The 15,566-nt window shown below is 50.0% G+C and overlaps 1 protein-coding gene across 3 annotated transcripts in view; it reads left to right on the top strand.

Moving 5' to 3' along the window:
* The window catches only part of Tmod1 (tropomodulin 1), a 78,847-nt gene that overhangs the window by 7,345 nt on the left and 55,936 nt on the right, over positions 1–15,566 (top strand). Inside the window, exons 1-2 of one of the 3 annotated variants that reach the window (XM_047524352.1) lie at positions 1,940–2,060; positions 13,161–13,334. In XM_047524352.1, the coding sequence (XP_047380308.1) occupies positions 13,215–13,334 (120 nt within the window). In that variant the 5' untranslated portion in view covers positions 1,940–2,060; positions 13,161–13,214. Of the gene's footprint in view, positions 1–1,939; positions 2,061–13,160; positions 13,335–15,566 lie in introns of those variants that run through there. The other 2 variants (XM_047524349.1, XM_047524351.1) reach the window with 2 other exon arrangements.

The raw sequence follows: 15,566 nt of genomic DNA, 5'->3' as shown, positions 1-15,566 counted from the left end.
GAACTTCTGTCGGGTTCCCAGGTTCCTTGCTGATGTAGATGGTACCAGACAGCTCGCACATACGTCTTTGTTCAATACTGGTAGTCTAAATTCCTAGAAGTGGAATCACTGGGTCAATGGGTGTGGGGACCTGGATGGATATGGCTTCACTTGCTGTGAAGAGGCTCCACCCACATGTGCTCCCGTCCGGGTGAGACCACAGACCTCCCCCCGGCTTGTGAACACTGGCAAGTCCCATGCCAATTCATCTTCGTCATTCTGATCCAGGAGTGCTGATACTTTGTTTCTCAATTTGCTTTTCTATGATTCTGAGTGAGGTTTGTTATTTATTCATATGTCTATTAGCCATTTGAACTTTTTTATGTGAATCACCTATACCTTTCCTCTTCCCACGTCTTCCTGGGCTGTTCGATTTTTATTGTTTGCTGTTGTAAGAACTCTCTATTACACAAATTAGCCTCTTTTTTGATGTGCAGCAGATACATTTTCCCCCAATTGGCTATTTGCCTTTTTGCCATTGTTTGTGCTAATTTTCATATTGGTTTTTGGGAAGATATACAAGTGTGATTCGTAAAGCACTACCTTTTGTTACCACCTGCTGTGGGTTAATGTGACAAAGTTTGCATTTCTAAAACAAAGAATGAGACTAGAAGTGAGGTCCACAAGATTTTCCACAAGTTCACGTTTATTCTACCAGTGCTTTCTAGATTGTGACTGTCAAATCCAGTAATAATGCTATCCATTCATTCTTTCTTCTTTTCTTTTGTTCATTCATTCAGCAGCAGCTGAGAGATGCAGGGCTTTGTGTAGTCTCCCGGGACCCACCTCTCCTGAGATGCTTGCCCTCAAGCAGCTTCTGGTCCTCGAGGAGATGGGTACAGTAGGACCATGCAGTAGCTGCCAATGAGCTCTGGTGGCCTCTCCCCTTTGTGCTACGATTTTGGCTCCCTGGAACTCTCTAGAATTGGTGTAGAGGAAGATGAAACAGAAGGGGCTGAGCCCAGGAGAGCCAGGGGTGAATGAGGGAAGTTGCAGAGAGGTGGGGGAAGGAGCCACAGAGAGGAGCAGGTGGGCAGGGAGCTGGCACAGGGAGATGCTTTCAGAATCCTTCCCTGGAACTCTGTTGCTTACAATGACCCATGTGGTGACTCAGACACTGTGATGACCCCAAGAGATGCAAAACAAAGATATGCGTTGCATGCCCATGCGTACACACACACACACACCTTTCTAAGTTAAGCCATTTAACAACTGACCCGTGTAGACCTCCGAAGCTCACTGTGCCCTGGGATGGGGCTCACAGCAGCTGCAAAAATTGACAGAGTCAAACACTATGTTTAGTGTCCCTGCTTTTTTAGAAGGTACTTTCCTGTATGACTAAGAGAAATGAGCTCAGTCAGAGAAAATAAAGGCAGGCAAGCCAGAAAACAAGTCTTTTAACAAGAGCTGAGCCTCCTCCGTGCATTACACAGAATGTGTCTTCTGTAATAGAACCAGGCCTTACAGGGCCTTAAATCTCATCTTGTCAACTCCCCAACAGCCAACATCAGCTGAGGCACCTGCCCTCTCTGGAAGACGTCATCTAGTGCTCTGTCATCTTCTCACAGCCCATGGTGACAGTTGCTCCCTACCTCATAAGTCAGTCTAGTGTGTCCCTATTATTGTTAGAAACTTCCTTATGGTGATCAGAAATCTATGTCTTGGTGATCTCAGTGAATCCATGTCTTGGGCCCTCTGGGGAACCAGACCATTTCAGTTCTCTCTTCCCCCGGGGTCAATCCAGTAGAGGGTTACAGAGTGCAACCATGTTCCTCCTTCAGCTTCTACACGTGACACCCTGCTCACCTTCTCTGTATCAGTCAGCACTACCCAAGAGAAGGCTGCATGTACTGAAGAAGTCACCTACATGGCCAGCAGCATATGAAATATGCTCAGCATCCTTAATCATCAGAGAAACAATGAGATGCCCTACCTTCCACCAGAATGGCTAAACTGAAAAGTACTGACAAGAGCAAGAGTTGGCAAGGATATGGAGCAAGTGGAACTCTCACACATTGCTGGTAGGAATATAAAATTGTACCATTACTGTAGGAAACTGACAATATCTACTGAAATTAAATATATGCCTACTCTATGGCCTAGCAAATCCTTTGTCTGGGTACAAAGTCAAGAAAAAGTGGTTATTTCTACTGAAAAACATGTTCATAACACTATTTCTAGTTTCCAAATATTGGAAATAACCGAAATGTTCATTGACAGTAAATACATCAATTATGGTACACTTCATATAGTGGAATACTACAAAGAGTGAAAAAGAACAAACCATTGTTACACACAACAGCATAGATGAATCTCACAGACATAGGCTTGGGTGAAAGAAGCCAAGCCCAAGGACATACCATTGTGTTTCAATTTATATGATGTTCAAAAACAATCAAAGCTTATCTGTGATTTTGAAGATCAAAAGCATATTACCTTTGAGGGAGATTGACTGGGAGCAGGTATAAGAAAGTCTTCTGGGGTCAGAAATGCCCTGTATCTCGTCTGAGTGTTTCCATAAGTGCATGCATATATATAGGGGAAATTGTGGTGAGTTTCACACTGAAGATTTGTACTAGATTGTATAGAACCTATGCTTTGTGAAAAAAGAAAACAAAATCCCTCCCCAACAAAAGAGGAGAGGCCCAGAGTTGAGCTCTTGCACAAAACCGAGTCATCATTGCCCTTGTTTGTGACCCTGCTTTCATTAGTGCAGCTGAGATCTCACTGCAGTTTTGGGGCCAACACAGCACCCTACTGATTTATGTTGGGTGGATGGTCACTGAGAATCCCACATCTTCCTCGTGGCTGCCCAGCCATGTCCACCCATCCTGGGCTTGCAGGTGGCTTGTTAGGCCCGAGACATCGGGGGACTATGGGAAGGGGAAAGAGAGTGGAGAGCTGAGCTGCCCATCTGATATCTCGCGTCCCCTGAGGACAGCATTCAGTGCAGTCACACCTGCCCTGGGCAAAAGCATCCACCAGAGGCAGGGCGGGGATCGTGTTGCAGGTCTGTGGGAGCCCCCATCCCTAGGCCCAGGCTCATCAGGAACCAGGCTGGCCCAAGACGAGGTGTCTGTAAAGAGGGGCTACCGGCTCAGCACATGGCCCCCTCCTCCTCCAAGCGTGGTGGATGGAGAAACGGCACATGTGACACCGTGCCAGAGATTCTTATCTCCCCAGCTTCATTGCCAGTCTCCTGATTGCTGGGAGCTCTCTTTTCAATTTCTGTCTCTCCCACAACAACCCAATACCCTGTACCTGGTGGATGATACTCACCCGTGAATTAGCTTTTGGAAACTAAAATCCAGAGAAGTACAGCAACTGGCTCAAGATCACACATCCAGTCTTCAACCCAAGTTGGGTTTTGTAAGCAGGACCCCGAGTCCTATCCAGGGCTCCTTCTGCCAAGGTGCATTGGTGCAGCTTTCTAATGCCCTCAGGAACTGGATATTCTAATGGGTTGGAAGTCACTAGGGAGAACTCGTCCCAGGTGCAACACTGAGTCTGGCCCTGGGACCTTCAGGTGTGTGTCTAGGTCAGGAACAGATTGCGCACCTGTGCAGGTGCACAGAACCCTGCTCTCAGAAGGACCTGTACTTGGTTGAATGAAATAGTCAATGTCTTGGAATTATTAATACTTTTATCTTTGAAGTTGATTTTTTTTTTTTTTTGATAACAGGGAGCTTAACCACTGAGCCACATCCCCAGTCCTTTTGTGTGTGAGGGGGTGCAGGAGTTACCAGGGATTGAACTCAGGGGCACTCAATCACTGAGCCACATCCCCAGCTCTATTCTGTATTTTGTTTAGACAGGGTCTCACTGAGTTGCTTAGTGCCTGGCTTTTGCCGAGGCTGGCTTTGAACTCACCATCCTCCTGCCTCAGCCTCCTGAGCTGCTGGGATTACAGGCGGGCCACCACTGTACCCAGCTGAACTTGAATTTTTACGTGGAAGCCCCAGTGGACAATAGGGCATTCACCAGGCTCGCATGGACACCTCCTCCTGCTGCCTCTCTGCTGCCTGGCATGGGTTCTTGGGCTCCAGCTCCCCTGTCACTGGACCCTTGGCCCTCCCCACTCTTGTCCAGCTGCCACCGCAGCCCTGTGCATGCCTCTCATGTGTATTCAGCTGGAAACCTTGCAGGGCAAGCCTCTCAGCACCCCTTCCAGGTCCCCAGTGTCTTGGCCCAGAGGTCGCAAAGCTTTAGGGATGACTCATTGCATTGCGACATCTGGTCCAGGACACACAGGACCTGAGACAGGTGGATGAAGGACTGTGCTGAGGCAGTGACAGAGGGAAGGGAACATACCTGGACTGACACCCCTGCCCCAGGGCAGCCTGTGTCCATCCTGCATCTGCAGGAGGGGGAGACGGGCACTAGTGGCTTCTCCTGCATGCTCTGAGTCACAGACACCTGTGTGGATAGCAGCATTAAATTGTAAATAAAAAACACTATGATTGATTGAGAGAAAATAAAAGAACCAACCTCATATTTCAGTATCTTTCATGGCCCTTTTTTACTGCCTTTTGAACAAAGGGCCCCATGGTTTCATTTTGCACTACACTCAGCAAATTCTGTGGCCAGTCCTGCCTGGGGAAGTCCTGCTGCCAGCAGGTGAGAAGCTGGGCCACTGTGTAGGAGCTCCTTGGGGAAGCAAGAAGACCGGGGACTTGGACCCTGGTGGTCCAGAAAGCCTGGTCCCCTCATCCAGCTCTCTATCCATGCCTCTCTTCTCCCCAGCTCCTCTCTTCTGTCTGGACCCCATCAGGGGTGACAACACACCCAGGGGCCAGAAACTGCAGCTGTAAAAGTGGTTGTTTTTATAAGCTGCAAAGCTCTGCACGTGGGAGGGATGGCTATTTGTATAAATACCAAATCATGTTGTATGACCTTGACCTCAACCCTAAACACTGAGGAAGTAACGCCAAACTTCCCTTGCCCACCTGTCTACCCCTTACACACCCAGTCCAGTGCTGGCTGACTCTCTTCCCTTGCTGGTCTGCTGGCCTGGGGTAGGATTTCTTTGTCCCCTCTGTTCCCTAACTGACAGTCAGTTTAGTTTGCGGGAAATCGCATCTTTCTTCTGAGGCAGACCAGGGCTGGGCACTGAAGTAGACAGGTGCCCTCTCCTGGGCCCCACTTGGGGGCACAGAGAGAGGAGGGAACCACAGTCTCTTGCACTATGCAGAGGTAGTGCTGCTTCTGTATGGCCACCCACGGAGGCTGTGCCAGGAGAAGGGCTGGGAGCCTGTGTGGAGGGAAGGAAGGCATTTTGAGGGCTTCTTAAGGCTTGGAGGGCACAGGGGTGGGGAGAGAACATTCCAGGCTGCAGACCAGCATCAGCCCAGCCTAGGGCTGGAATTTCAGGGATACTCTGGGACAGGTGGTTTGTATAGTCCGAAGGGGAAGGTCTGCAGTGGGATTGCTGGGAGGCCCCAGAGGCCACCAGGCCTCAGACCGTAGGTGGGAGTGTGCTGTCAATCTGCCCTAATGGGGAGCTGCTAGGGGCGGTTTGCAGCTGGGGAGCAGCATAGGAGTGACTTTCACCAAGATCATTTGGAGGCTGGGTTGAATGTGACCAGGAAGGGAGGAGAACTGAAGTAGAGCGGCAGGCCGGGGGCTGCTGGATAACTGAGACAGTAAGGGGCAAGTGCCGCGAGAAGGGAGAGGAGGGACAGATAACAGGATGTTGAAGGAGGAGGATTCCAGCCACACGGAGTCACGGGGTATGATTCTACTCCTGCGAGCCCCAGAGACGCGGAGTCCTCAAGTTCACGGAGACAGAGAAGGGGACACAGGTACTGGGGGCAGGGCAGAGCAGGAGTGGGCCTGAGTGTTTAATGGGACGGAATTTCAGGTGGTATAGAGGAAAGAATTCCAGAGCGGCCAGTGTGATGGTCACACAACAAGGAGAGAGTATTTCACACTGCACTACACGTTAAACATGGCCGAGGCCGGGCGGAGTGTGGGGAGCGCAGAAGTAGAGGACAGGCTTACCATGCACAGGCGGGGGCTGTCTCCGGCCCCAAAGCAAACCAGGTAAAAATTCTACACGACCTGTGTTTTTGCCACAATTTACAAAGAGAGAGAGAGAGAGGAGAGAGAGACTGTTAGGCATAGGGATTGACAGAGGCGGGAGGCAGAAGGCGTCGAGGCTGACGCCCAGGTGGTTGACCTAGGTGACTGACAGGTGCCAGAGGTACCAGAAGCAGATGTGGAGATGGGGACAGGTGACCCAGGGCTAGCCATGGGCAGAAAGCCATGATCCAGGAAGGGGGCTCAACTAGCGAGAGGCCACCTGATGGTCATCACTGCCTTATCACTGGGAGCAGGGGATTGTCCAAGAGGCAGGAGGCAGGGCCTCAAAGGAAGAGGAAGCCTTGAGTTTGAGCTCGCCTTCTTGTTCAGCTGCAAGGAAACGGGGACTCTTTCAAGGTGTCTCCGTACTGCAAGGACGGCGTGGGGACTGTGTGGACAGGGGTCTGTGGGAACCCCACTTAAGCCAGGGCCGTCCAGGCCTGAGGGAACAGGGGCCGGGTGCCTGTGGGGCCCAGCCTTCTGCCTCTCTCAGGTTGCATGAACTGTCCCTCTCATGAGGCCCCCGCCCCCTTGCCACATCACCAGGCACGTCCAGCACAGCCTCAGTGTCCACACGCTCAGTGGCCACGCGCTCACTCCAGCTTCTCTTTGTGCACCCTCCCCCCAGGTTCCCCTGCCACCTACCTGGCCCAGTCTCTCTTTGTGTCCCAGGTCAAGGCTTGTTAGGGCTTGAATTGTGCCCCCATCCCACCAAGATGTACCCATGAATGGGACCTTACTTGGAAACAGGGTCTCTGCAAAAGATTAAGTCACTAGGTGTCCCCAGTGCAAAATAAAAAGGGGAAATGCAGACACCTACAGAGGCAATAGGACAGAAGACACAGATGCCTAGCACAGGTCTGAGGCTACCAGAGGGAGGGAAGAGGCCTGGAGCAGACTCCCCCTCTGAACCCTCAGAAGGGCTCCCTGTCCTCAGCCACCTACAGCTCCCACCTCCAGCCTCCAGAATTGAGCGTTAAGCCACTCAGTTTGTGGAACTTTGTTAGGGCGCCCAGACACTAATACACATTCAAATGAAGGAGCTCCTGGCCCAACTCACTTTGTCCCCTCCTCTTCCCCCCTTCCCCCTCTCCTCCCCCTCCCCTCTTCTCCCCCTCCCCTCTCCTCTCCCTTCTCCTTCTCCACCCCTCTCTGCCACCCCCCCTCTTGTCCTAGGACACTTCATAGGTCATTGACCATTGACCAACCAATCACTTGGCTGCTCTTGAGTCAGGCACCCACTCTGTCCAATCAGCTGAGAGCAGAGGGGTGTCCTGTGATAACAGTCAGACTGCCTGAGCCAGGACCCTTTTTGAGACAACTCTCTAGGGAGGGACAAGAGACATTACCAGCACTCTCAGAAGCTAAAGAAAGTGATGCTAAGGAGAGGGGGACAGACAGCATAGTCCTGGGAGGCAGGATTTAGTGATGAGGGATTGTGACATGAAATCGCTTTAGCCAAAGTGTGTTCCCGCTGAGAGACCAAGGCGCGAGGGTTTGGCTCTGAAGGACCGAGTGTGGCCCCCACCTTGCTTTGCTCATCTTCAAGATGTTCCTGGCTGAAATAAGAAGATGGTATAACCGGAACAAATTCTTTTTGAACTTGTGACTCAGCTCTTCCTGAGCCTGGGGAAGTGCAGTCCCTAAATCAAGACGCTTAAGTGATTCCTCCCAAAGTGTCCCCACACAGGCAGAAGTGAATGGGCTGGCCTCCCCGGGGGACACCGAGCTCTCTGCACCAGGAGCAGCTGCTTCTCGGAGCCTTCACGTCTGTGGCTGCCCAGATGGATGGCCGCAGCCCTTGACCCACTCATTTTTACTGTCCAACCTGCCAAGTTTTATTTCCCGGCACGGCTTGTAAATTCTCTTTTTTATATTTAGCCAAGGCCTGAGACTTCTGCCCTGGAGATGCAGGGATGGCTGGATGGGCTGTAGGTGTAAGATAGTCACCAGATTTGGAGGACTTAAGTTTCACTTAATCACATTTTAAAATTTACCTAACTGCCCTTTTCTTTTTCTCAGGAACTCCTACTCAGGACCCAGTTTATAAAGCAGGTGACAGAGGAGCTGTTTTGGCTCCAGAGGGACATGCTGGGAGTTCCTACTGCTTCATCACACCCTTCCTGTTTGTCCCTCCCCTCTGGGATTCCCATCCCCCACCCCCAGGCCTGGTCCAGTTGGTCCATGTTAAAGATGGCAAATAGGATCTGAGAAGGCCAGGGGTTTGCCAAGGTCCCAAGGACCATACACCAGAACCTAGGTGTGTGTGTTTCCTGTACCTCTGGGCCAGACACAGGCCAGACCCTGGGGTCATGAAAACAAGTAACTTCCTTCCCTGTCAGTCCAATGACAGTGTGGTGGAGGGGAAGGTGGGAGAGAGGTGGAAAGTGCTGCCGCAGCAGCAGCATCATTATAATGACTGGCACTTTTTGAGCCCAGGTGGACTGTGTCCCAGCCGCAGGCCCTACCACCACCTGCTGTCAACACTGAATCCGTACACATCCTATGGAGTGAGCACTGTTATTCTGACACTATGCAGACCAAGAAATCAGCCCAGTGACTTTTCAACTTTTTATTTGAGCTGCACAGTCCTTTGTTCAAGAGAAATCTTAAACACAATCCCAAATAAGAGGTGTTTATTTGGGATTGTGTTTAAGAGACCTTTGAGAAATCGCCTCCGGATCCCTGCAGGGAACTACCCGTGCAATCCAGTTCTGTCCATTTTAGAATTGGAGGCCCAGAGGAGGACAAGAACTTAGTGAGGGTCACCCAGGGAGTTACCATCACAACTAGCACAGTAACCAAAGTCCTGGGAACCTCAGATCTGGGTTCCATCCCTGACACCTCTTTTATGAGGAAACAGGCCTTGAATTAATGGCTCTAAAATGCATTCTCTTCCAAGTCATATTTTAAGACGGGGCTTGCAGCGGGCTCTAGGAACACACTAGTCTCTCTTCCCTCCCACCCCATCTCCTCCTTGCCTCCAGTTCTCCAGGCCACCGACCACAGGAGGAGAATCCTGCTTTCCAGAACGCATTGCCGGGAGCCAAGTGGATGAGGGTGGCTGGAAGCCGGCAGCTTCATCGTTTACCTTAGGAGTTCTCAGTCCTTCTCAGCTTATTTAATGGAGTGCCTCATCGCTCTCTAAGATTCACAGGACACTTGACATTAGAAAGGGCCTTTTGAATCCCATGAAAGAGGGATTTTGAGTTCAACCGCACTTTGGGGTGTGTAAGTGGGATACTAACTCTTTTGGGTGCGATAAGAGGAGACTCAGGAATTTGATGATTGCACCCCTGGGTGTGGCATCTCTGGGGGTGGCCTGCCGCCCAGCCCCACATCCCTCCTCCAGCAGACCACACAGCTGCCACTTGCTTCGCTCTTCTGGCTCCTTCCCCTGTTCCTTCTGCCCAAGCTGGCTTTCATATGGATTTCTCTCTCCCTGTTTCCTTGTCTTGGCTCACTCATTCCCAAGGGTCCATCTATGATTCTTTATCTAAGGTTCTATTGCAAGTCATCTAGAAAACAAGTCAACTGGCAAAGATAACAAGCATAGGAAGCTCCCGGGTCCTCGAACCGTTTGGCTTCCCTGGAACTATACCCTGTCCCTATAATATCCCTTCTTGTGTGGTTCTAAGTGGTTCCCTGGCGTGTCCCAGAGGTAACTATTTTTTCCAAACTTTGTTTCATGAGATTCCAATGTGGGGAGCAGTTTCTTAGAGACATGGTGACATGCCAAAAGGATTGGGGAATTCTCTTTGCAACCTAATCCTCTTGGAGACATCCATTGCATAGTAGTACAAGAAAACTTGAGAAGTCCTAAAGTCTTGATCTTGGAGAACTTGACACAACCTAAAACCTGTTCAAGCACGGTCTTAGTCTATTTTCTGTTGCTAGAACAAAATACCTGAGGCTGAGTACTTTAGCTCAGTTTTGGAGGCTGAAAATCCTAGATCAGGCAGCCTCATCTGTTCGGCCTCTGGTGAGGGCCCTCCTGGCCACATCACAACATGACATATGACACCATGGTAGGAGTGTATATGAGAGGAAGAAATCACATGGCAGGACAGAAAACTAGAGAGTGAGGAGGGGCCAGTCTTGCTCTTTTTATAACAACTCCTTCTGGCAAGAACTAACCCATTGCCCAAGACCAGCATTAACCCCTGCAAAGGGCAACACCTTCCATGACCTACTGACCTCCCGCTAGGCCCCACCTTTTAAAGGTTCTACCACCTCACCACCACCACAATGGGGACCAAGCTTCCAGCACAAGAACCTTTGGGAAACAAACCACTCAAAAATTGTGTTTTGTAGCCCATGGGGTGCTATGGAGGTCACTCTGAACATCTTTGTGAGTTGGCTCTGGAAACCTCTGAACCCTTCATTAAGGTCCCTCTTGGTCTTAGGATAGAGATCATGGATCCTTCTTCTCTCCTGGCTTCACTTAGGAAAATCCAAATTAGGTTGTTCTCCAAGGGCCTTGAGGAGGGTTTTTCATCTATACCAGAGCATTGTCAGACAGCTGTGCTTTCTTTGGAAGAGAATGGAAATGAATCAAGGGGGGGCCCATTTATGGTCTGAACACTGCATTCTTGGGGTCTGGTCAAAGGAAGACGTCAGTCCAGGCTGAGCCATTCTTAGAGAAGAGGATGGTACTGGGGTTTCTGTATTTGGGGAGGAAGTCCTCCTTATCAAACCAGCTGTCACGTCCTCAGTTCTGCAAACGTGCCCACACACGTACAGACTTGCGCTAATAAAATGTACTTTCTCCTCTAAACTAAAACTAAACTCAACTTTGGTTTTAGTTTATTTTAAGTTGCTGTAATTGCTTTCGATTAACAACTAATTCTAGGTTTTAGATGGGGTGGTACTCTTGTCTTGGTTTCACTTTTCTCTCCTATGGAAAATTCCATTCCTTACTTCACCGATGAGTCATAGGTTTTGTTTGTTTGTTTATTTGCGTGGAGGGTCTGGAAAAAACTGCTGTGAAGATGGTGATAGCAATTATATAAGTGTGCTAGGGCTTCTGGAACAAAGCACCACATGCCCAGTGGCTCCAACAATAGGGATTCGTTGTCTTGAAGTGGAGGTTAGAAATCCAAGGTCAAGGTGTGAGCAGAAATGGTTTCTTTTGAGGACTGTGAAGAAGAACCAGTGCAAACCTTCTCCCCCAGTTCTGGTGTTTGCTGGTAGTCTTGGCTCGGCTTGGCTGGTAGAAACAGTCTCCTGACTCTGCAGGGTCACATAATGTCCCTCTTATGTGTATGCCTCTGGCCAAATTTCCCCTTTCTATTAGGACACCAGTCACATTGGATTAGGGGCCCATCCTACTCAGGTTCGACCTTGCCTAAACCTGATTAATTTTATCAACAAAGACCCTATAAGGGTCACATTCCAAGTAAGGCCCCATCTTTCCTTGTGCTGCTGAGTTACTGAGGTCCCGGGGGTTAGGAATGCCACATATTAATCTGGAGGGGACACAGTTCAACCCGCTGCACTGACGCCGCACACAGGACTGCATTCTGTCCCAAGGTTTTTAAGGAACTTCCAAGCTGTTGCATCCCCCACCTGCCCATCAGGAGAGAAGGCTGGTCACAGATCAGGTAGGCTGAAGGACAGGTAGAAAGAGACACATGCGCAGAGCTACAGCAGCTCTGCAGCAGCTACACCTTTTCCAGGAGGAGAGCCCAGAGCCTCCTCAGGGCTAACTGGTCAACAAAGGCAGATAGGGAGCTGGAATTGGGTTCATTTCTGTGAGAAACTTCCAGGGCGGGGCCCCAGGAGAAGGAAACATGCAAACCCAGATCCTGCTTGTGGGAAGCCAAGTGGTCGACATTCACAGGAGTCGCACAGAGAGGCACCGGCCCAGTGCTGGGCCATGATGAACTTGGGTTTGTGAGGGTCACCAAGTCTTCTCCAGGAGGTGAAGTGCAAACTAGGCGTCTCAGGTCCTGGACAATTTTTGTCAACCGATGGATAGAAAGACTCAAGGTCCCATTGTCACCCTGGGTTAGGTGAGAGACTGTGTGGTTCGGTGGGGAGCCCTCATGTGCTGACGTCAAGGGTCCCAAGTCAGGCGCCAGGCCATCCCTCCATTTATTCATGGATAAAATGGTTTTAATTTAAAAACCTGACTTGCAGAATATGCCGAGAAACTGGAATGAGTTCACAGGGAAGGGGATGTCATGGCTATGGAAAGTAGCAGACACAGGGTCCCAACGGCAGCCCTCTCCAGTGAGGGAGCAGTCTGGAATGGCAGGTGTGACCCTGGTCCCCCTGGTTCCATGAGCAAATCACTTCTTCCCTTTGGACCAACTCCCTCAAGAGTGAAATGAGGGGTCCAGACTAGACAGAGTGATTCTTTCAAAAATGTTCTGTGAGACAATGCAGGCTGGAAAAAATTGTGGTCGTGTGACGTGGGTGACTCACTTCACCTAAGTCAATGTCCTCATCTCTGAAAGTGACGGTACATACCTACCTCAGGGGTTAAATTTGAAAATGCTGGTGAAGTGTTCAACACATGGCTTGGCGCTTGATAGGTAAAGTCAGTTCTCACTGTAGAGGCTACATTTTGTCAGGATTGATTGAGTTGTGGTAGGTGAAGGGTTGCACACAGTAGGTCTTCGATTAACCACTGACACCCTTTTCCTTTAAAATGCAGTCCTGGTTGAGTTGCCAGCATGATTCCCACTGGGGCCTGGGGGTGGGGGGAGGGGGAGGGTTGTCCAGAAAAGCATGTGAACTATTTGAAGAATAAAATGGTTGTCAAGCCCTCCAAAGCCATTTTAGTCACCCATTTGCTCACCATCGGTAGCCTTGCCAGTTACAACCAACCTGAACCCATTCAGACACAGCCCTCGGACCTCTACCTTGTTCAGTTTCTTAGCGAATTAGGCCAAAAAAACAAAGAGCAGTACCCCAGCACAGCAGTTATTACCCTGGCAATTCTGAAACATGCCCGGGCCACATGTGAATGACAAAGGTCCTTTCACTTGAGAACAAAGCTGAGGAGGGTCTTTCTAAGATTTCTCTCTTTCCAGTAGGTCACAGATCAACACAGAAACTCAGACGACAAAGATAAGTCCCTCCACGCCATGTCCTACAGACGAGAGCTAGAAAAGTACCGAGACCTGGACGAAGATGAAATCCTTGGAGCCCTCACAGAGGAAGAGCTCAGGACGCTGGAAAACGAGCTGGACGAGCTGGACCCTGACGTGAGTGGGCACTAAGGGGAACGCGCTGTCCCAGGTCAGGGACAGTGGCCCTCAGCACTGGGGTGGGCAGGTGTGTGCTTCCCCACTGCTGTTGCTCTCTCCTTAAATGGCAGTGTCCCTGAAGAATGATGTCATTGCACAGTTTTTAAAAAAGTGTTGTTCTGGAGTTCTCCAGAAGAATCCATCCAATGGGATAGATGTAGACACAGATAGGTAAATAGAAGTTTTATAAGCCGTTGGTGAAATGACTTTGGAGGTTGACAGAACTCAAGATCTGCAGTAGGAAGCTGGAGACTCGGAGAGTTGGGGTACAGCTGTGGTCTCAATGCTGGTGGGCGGAAGGCCCAGGAAGAGACGATGTTTCAGTTTGAGTTCAAGGGCAGAAATGAGTGCCCCAACTCAAGGCAGTCAGGCAGGAGGAAACACCCCACCTCGCAGGAGGGTTGGCTTCTTTGTTCTGTTTGGGCTATGGACAGATTGGATGGGGCCCACCCAGGGTGGGCAAGCTGCTCTCCTCTGTCTTCAGATGCGAATGTTAGTCTCATCCAGACTCACTCTCAGATGCGACCAGAATAAGTTTCGACCAAGTGTCTGGGAACTGTGACCCTGTCAAGTTGGCTCATAAATTCAAGCACCACAAGTCCACCTCTTGTCAGCTTGGCATCCACAGGCATCTCTTTGAACCATAACTAATTCCCAAATAAAGGCAGTATCAAGGTTGTACTCCTGCCTAACATGATACATCCACTCTGTACAGGAAACACATGAACCTACTCCCCAGAAGGGGCAGTGAAGTCCTTGAATGCTGTTGACTCTCCTCCAAATCCTGTAACCTAAACATGATGGAAAATTTAACAATACTTAAATACTATCGTAGATAGGGACGGTGGCACACGCCTATAATCCCAGTGGCTTGGGAGTCTGAGGCAGCAGGATTGCAAGTTCAAGACCAGTCTGGGCATCTTAGCAAGAGTGTCTCAAAATGAAAAATAAAGGGATTGGAGATATACCTCACTGGTAAAGTGCCCCTGGTTTCCATCCCCAGTACTGGGAGGGAAGGAAAAAACCGACCATGGTGTAAAGTCAGTAACAGCTTATGTTACATGATAATGAAATGAGAGGGGAGAGCTAAAGATATTTGCTACATACACACATTCATAAAACAAAGGAAATATTCATGACAATTATTGTCCTTGTTCCTGCTCAGATGAAGGTGGCTTGTATTTTAAAATAACCTCCTTCCACCACCCATTCTGTCATCCTATTGCTTTTAGCAAGCACCTCAGCTGATTGCAGATCTTACCTGGCAGGGTGACCAAAACCTTCATTCTGAAGGGTCTCGGCCACTTACGGTCCTCCTGGTGTGGGAGGTCGGAGTTTTCCATTGACCTTCATCACAGAGCGTGGCGATGCTGAGAGACGCCAATGAGACCGCCATTGTTCGGAGCTCAGGCTTAGTGCCCTCTGCTGTGAACTAGTAGTACAATTTCCGCTTGGTGGTCGGGATCAGCCACCCCAGCCAGCGCTATGGCTGCCTTCTCAGCCCGTTCATTCCCAGGCAGGAGGAGCCCAGGTGGCCAGGGGCAGCCTTCCCTTCCTGTCCGGTGAATCCTCATGCCTCCAGTGAGAGAAAGCATTTCTCTCGTTGCCCCTGATACTTCTAGACAAGCAGAGCCTAAGGTCAAGAGAACAGGAAGCAAAAAACGTTGCCAGGGACCCCTGGGGACACTGTGAGTGCTGCCACTCCCGTTTCCAACCTTGACTCCTAGACCTGTGAATCCTGTCTGTGGTCATATATTGGTGTCCAACTCAGGGCACGTGCAGCCTCCTGGAGCACCTTGACCAGGGCCCTGCAGGGCACGGACACTGGGCTGCTGCTATAACTGGGTCTTCCAAGGGCCATTCCACTGTTCCGTCAAGCGTGGTGCTTCTGGACGGTGGGGAACATACGCCATGGAATGAATTCATTGAGAAATAAAGCACTAGAAGAACTCCTCTCACTTGTTGATGTTTCATCATTGATTTCATAGCTGGCCCTGTGAAGAAGTTTGTTTGATGCTCGGAGTTCGCCTCTGAGTCAGGATGCCCAGTATTGAGAGGCAGAAGGCTCTGTGGTAGTGTGTTCTTTGACAAGCCATGCTGGAACCATGAGCAGGGACAAGGAAGGGATTTCTAGGGACCCACCAGGCAGGGTGTTCATCCTCAAACTGTATCCCAGGAACCCAGGTCCAT

Source organism: Sciurus carolinensis, chromosome 14, assembly GCF_902686445.1.
Source record: "Sciurus carolinensis chromosome 14, mSciCar1.2, whole genome shotgun sequence".
Taxonomy (NCBI): domain Eukaryota; kingdom Metazoa; phylum Chordata; class Mammalia; order Rodentia; family Sciuridae; genus Sciurus; species Sciurus carolinensis.
This window is presented reverse-complemented; position numbering and strand designations above follow the sequence as displayed.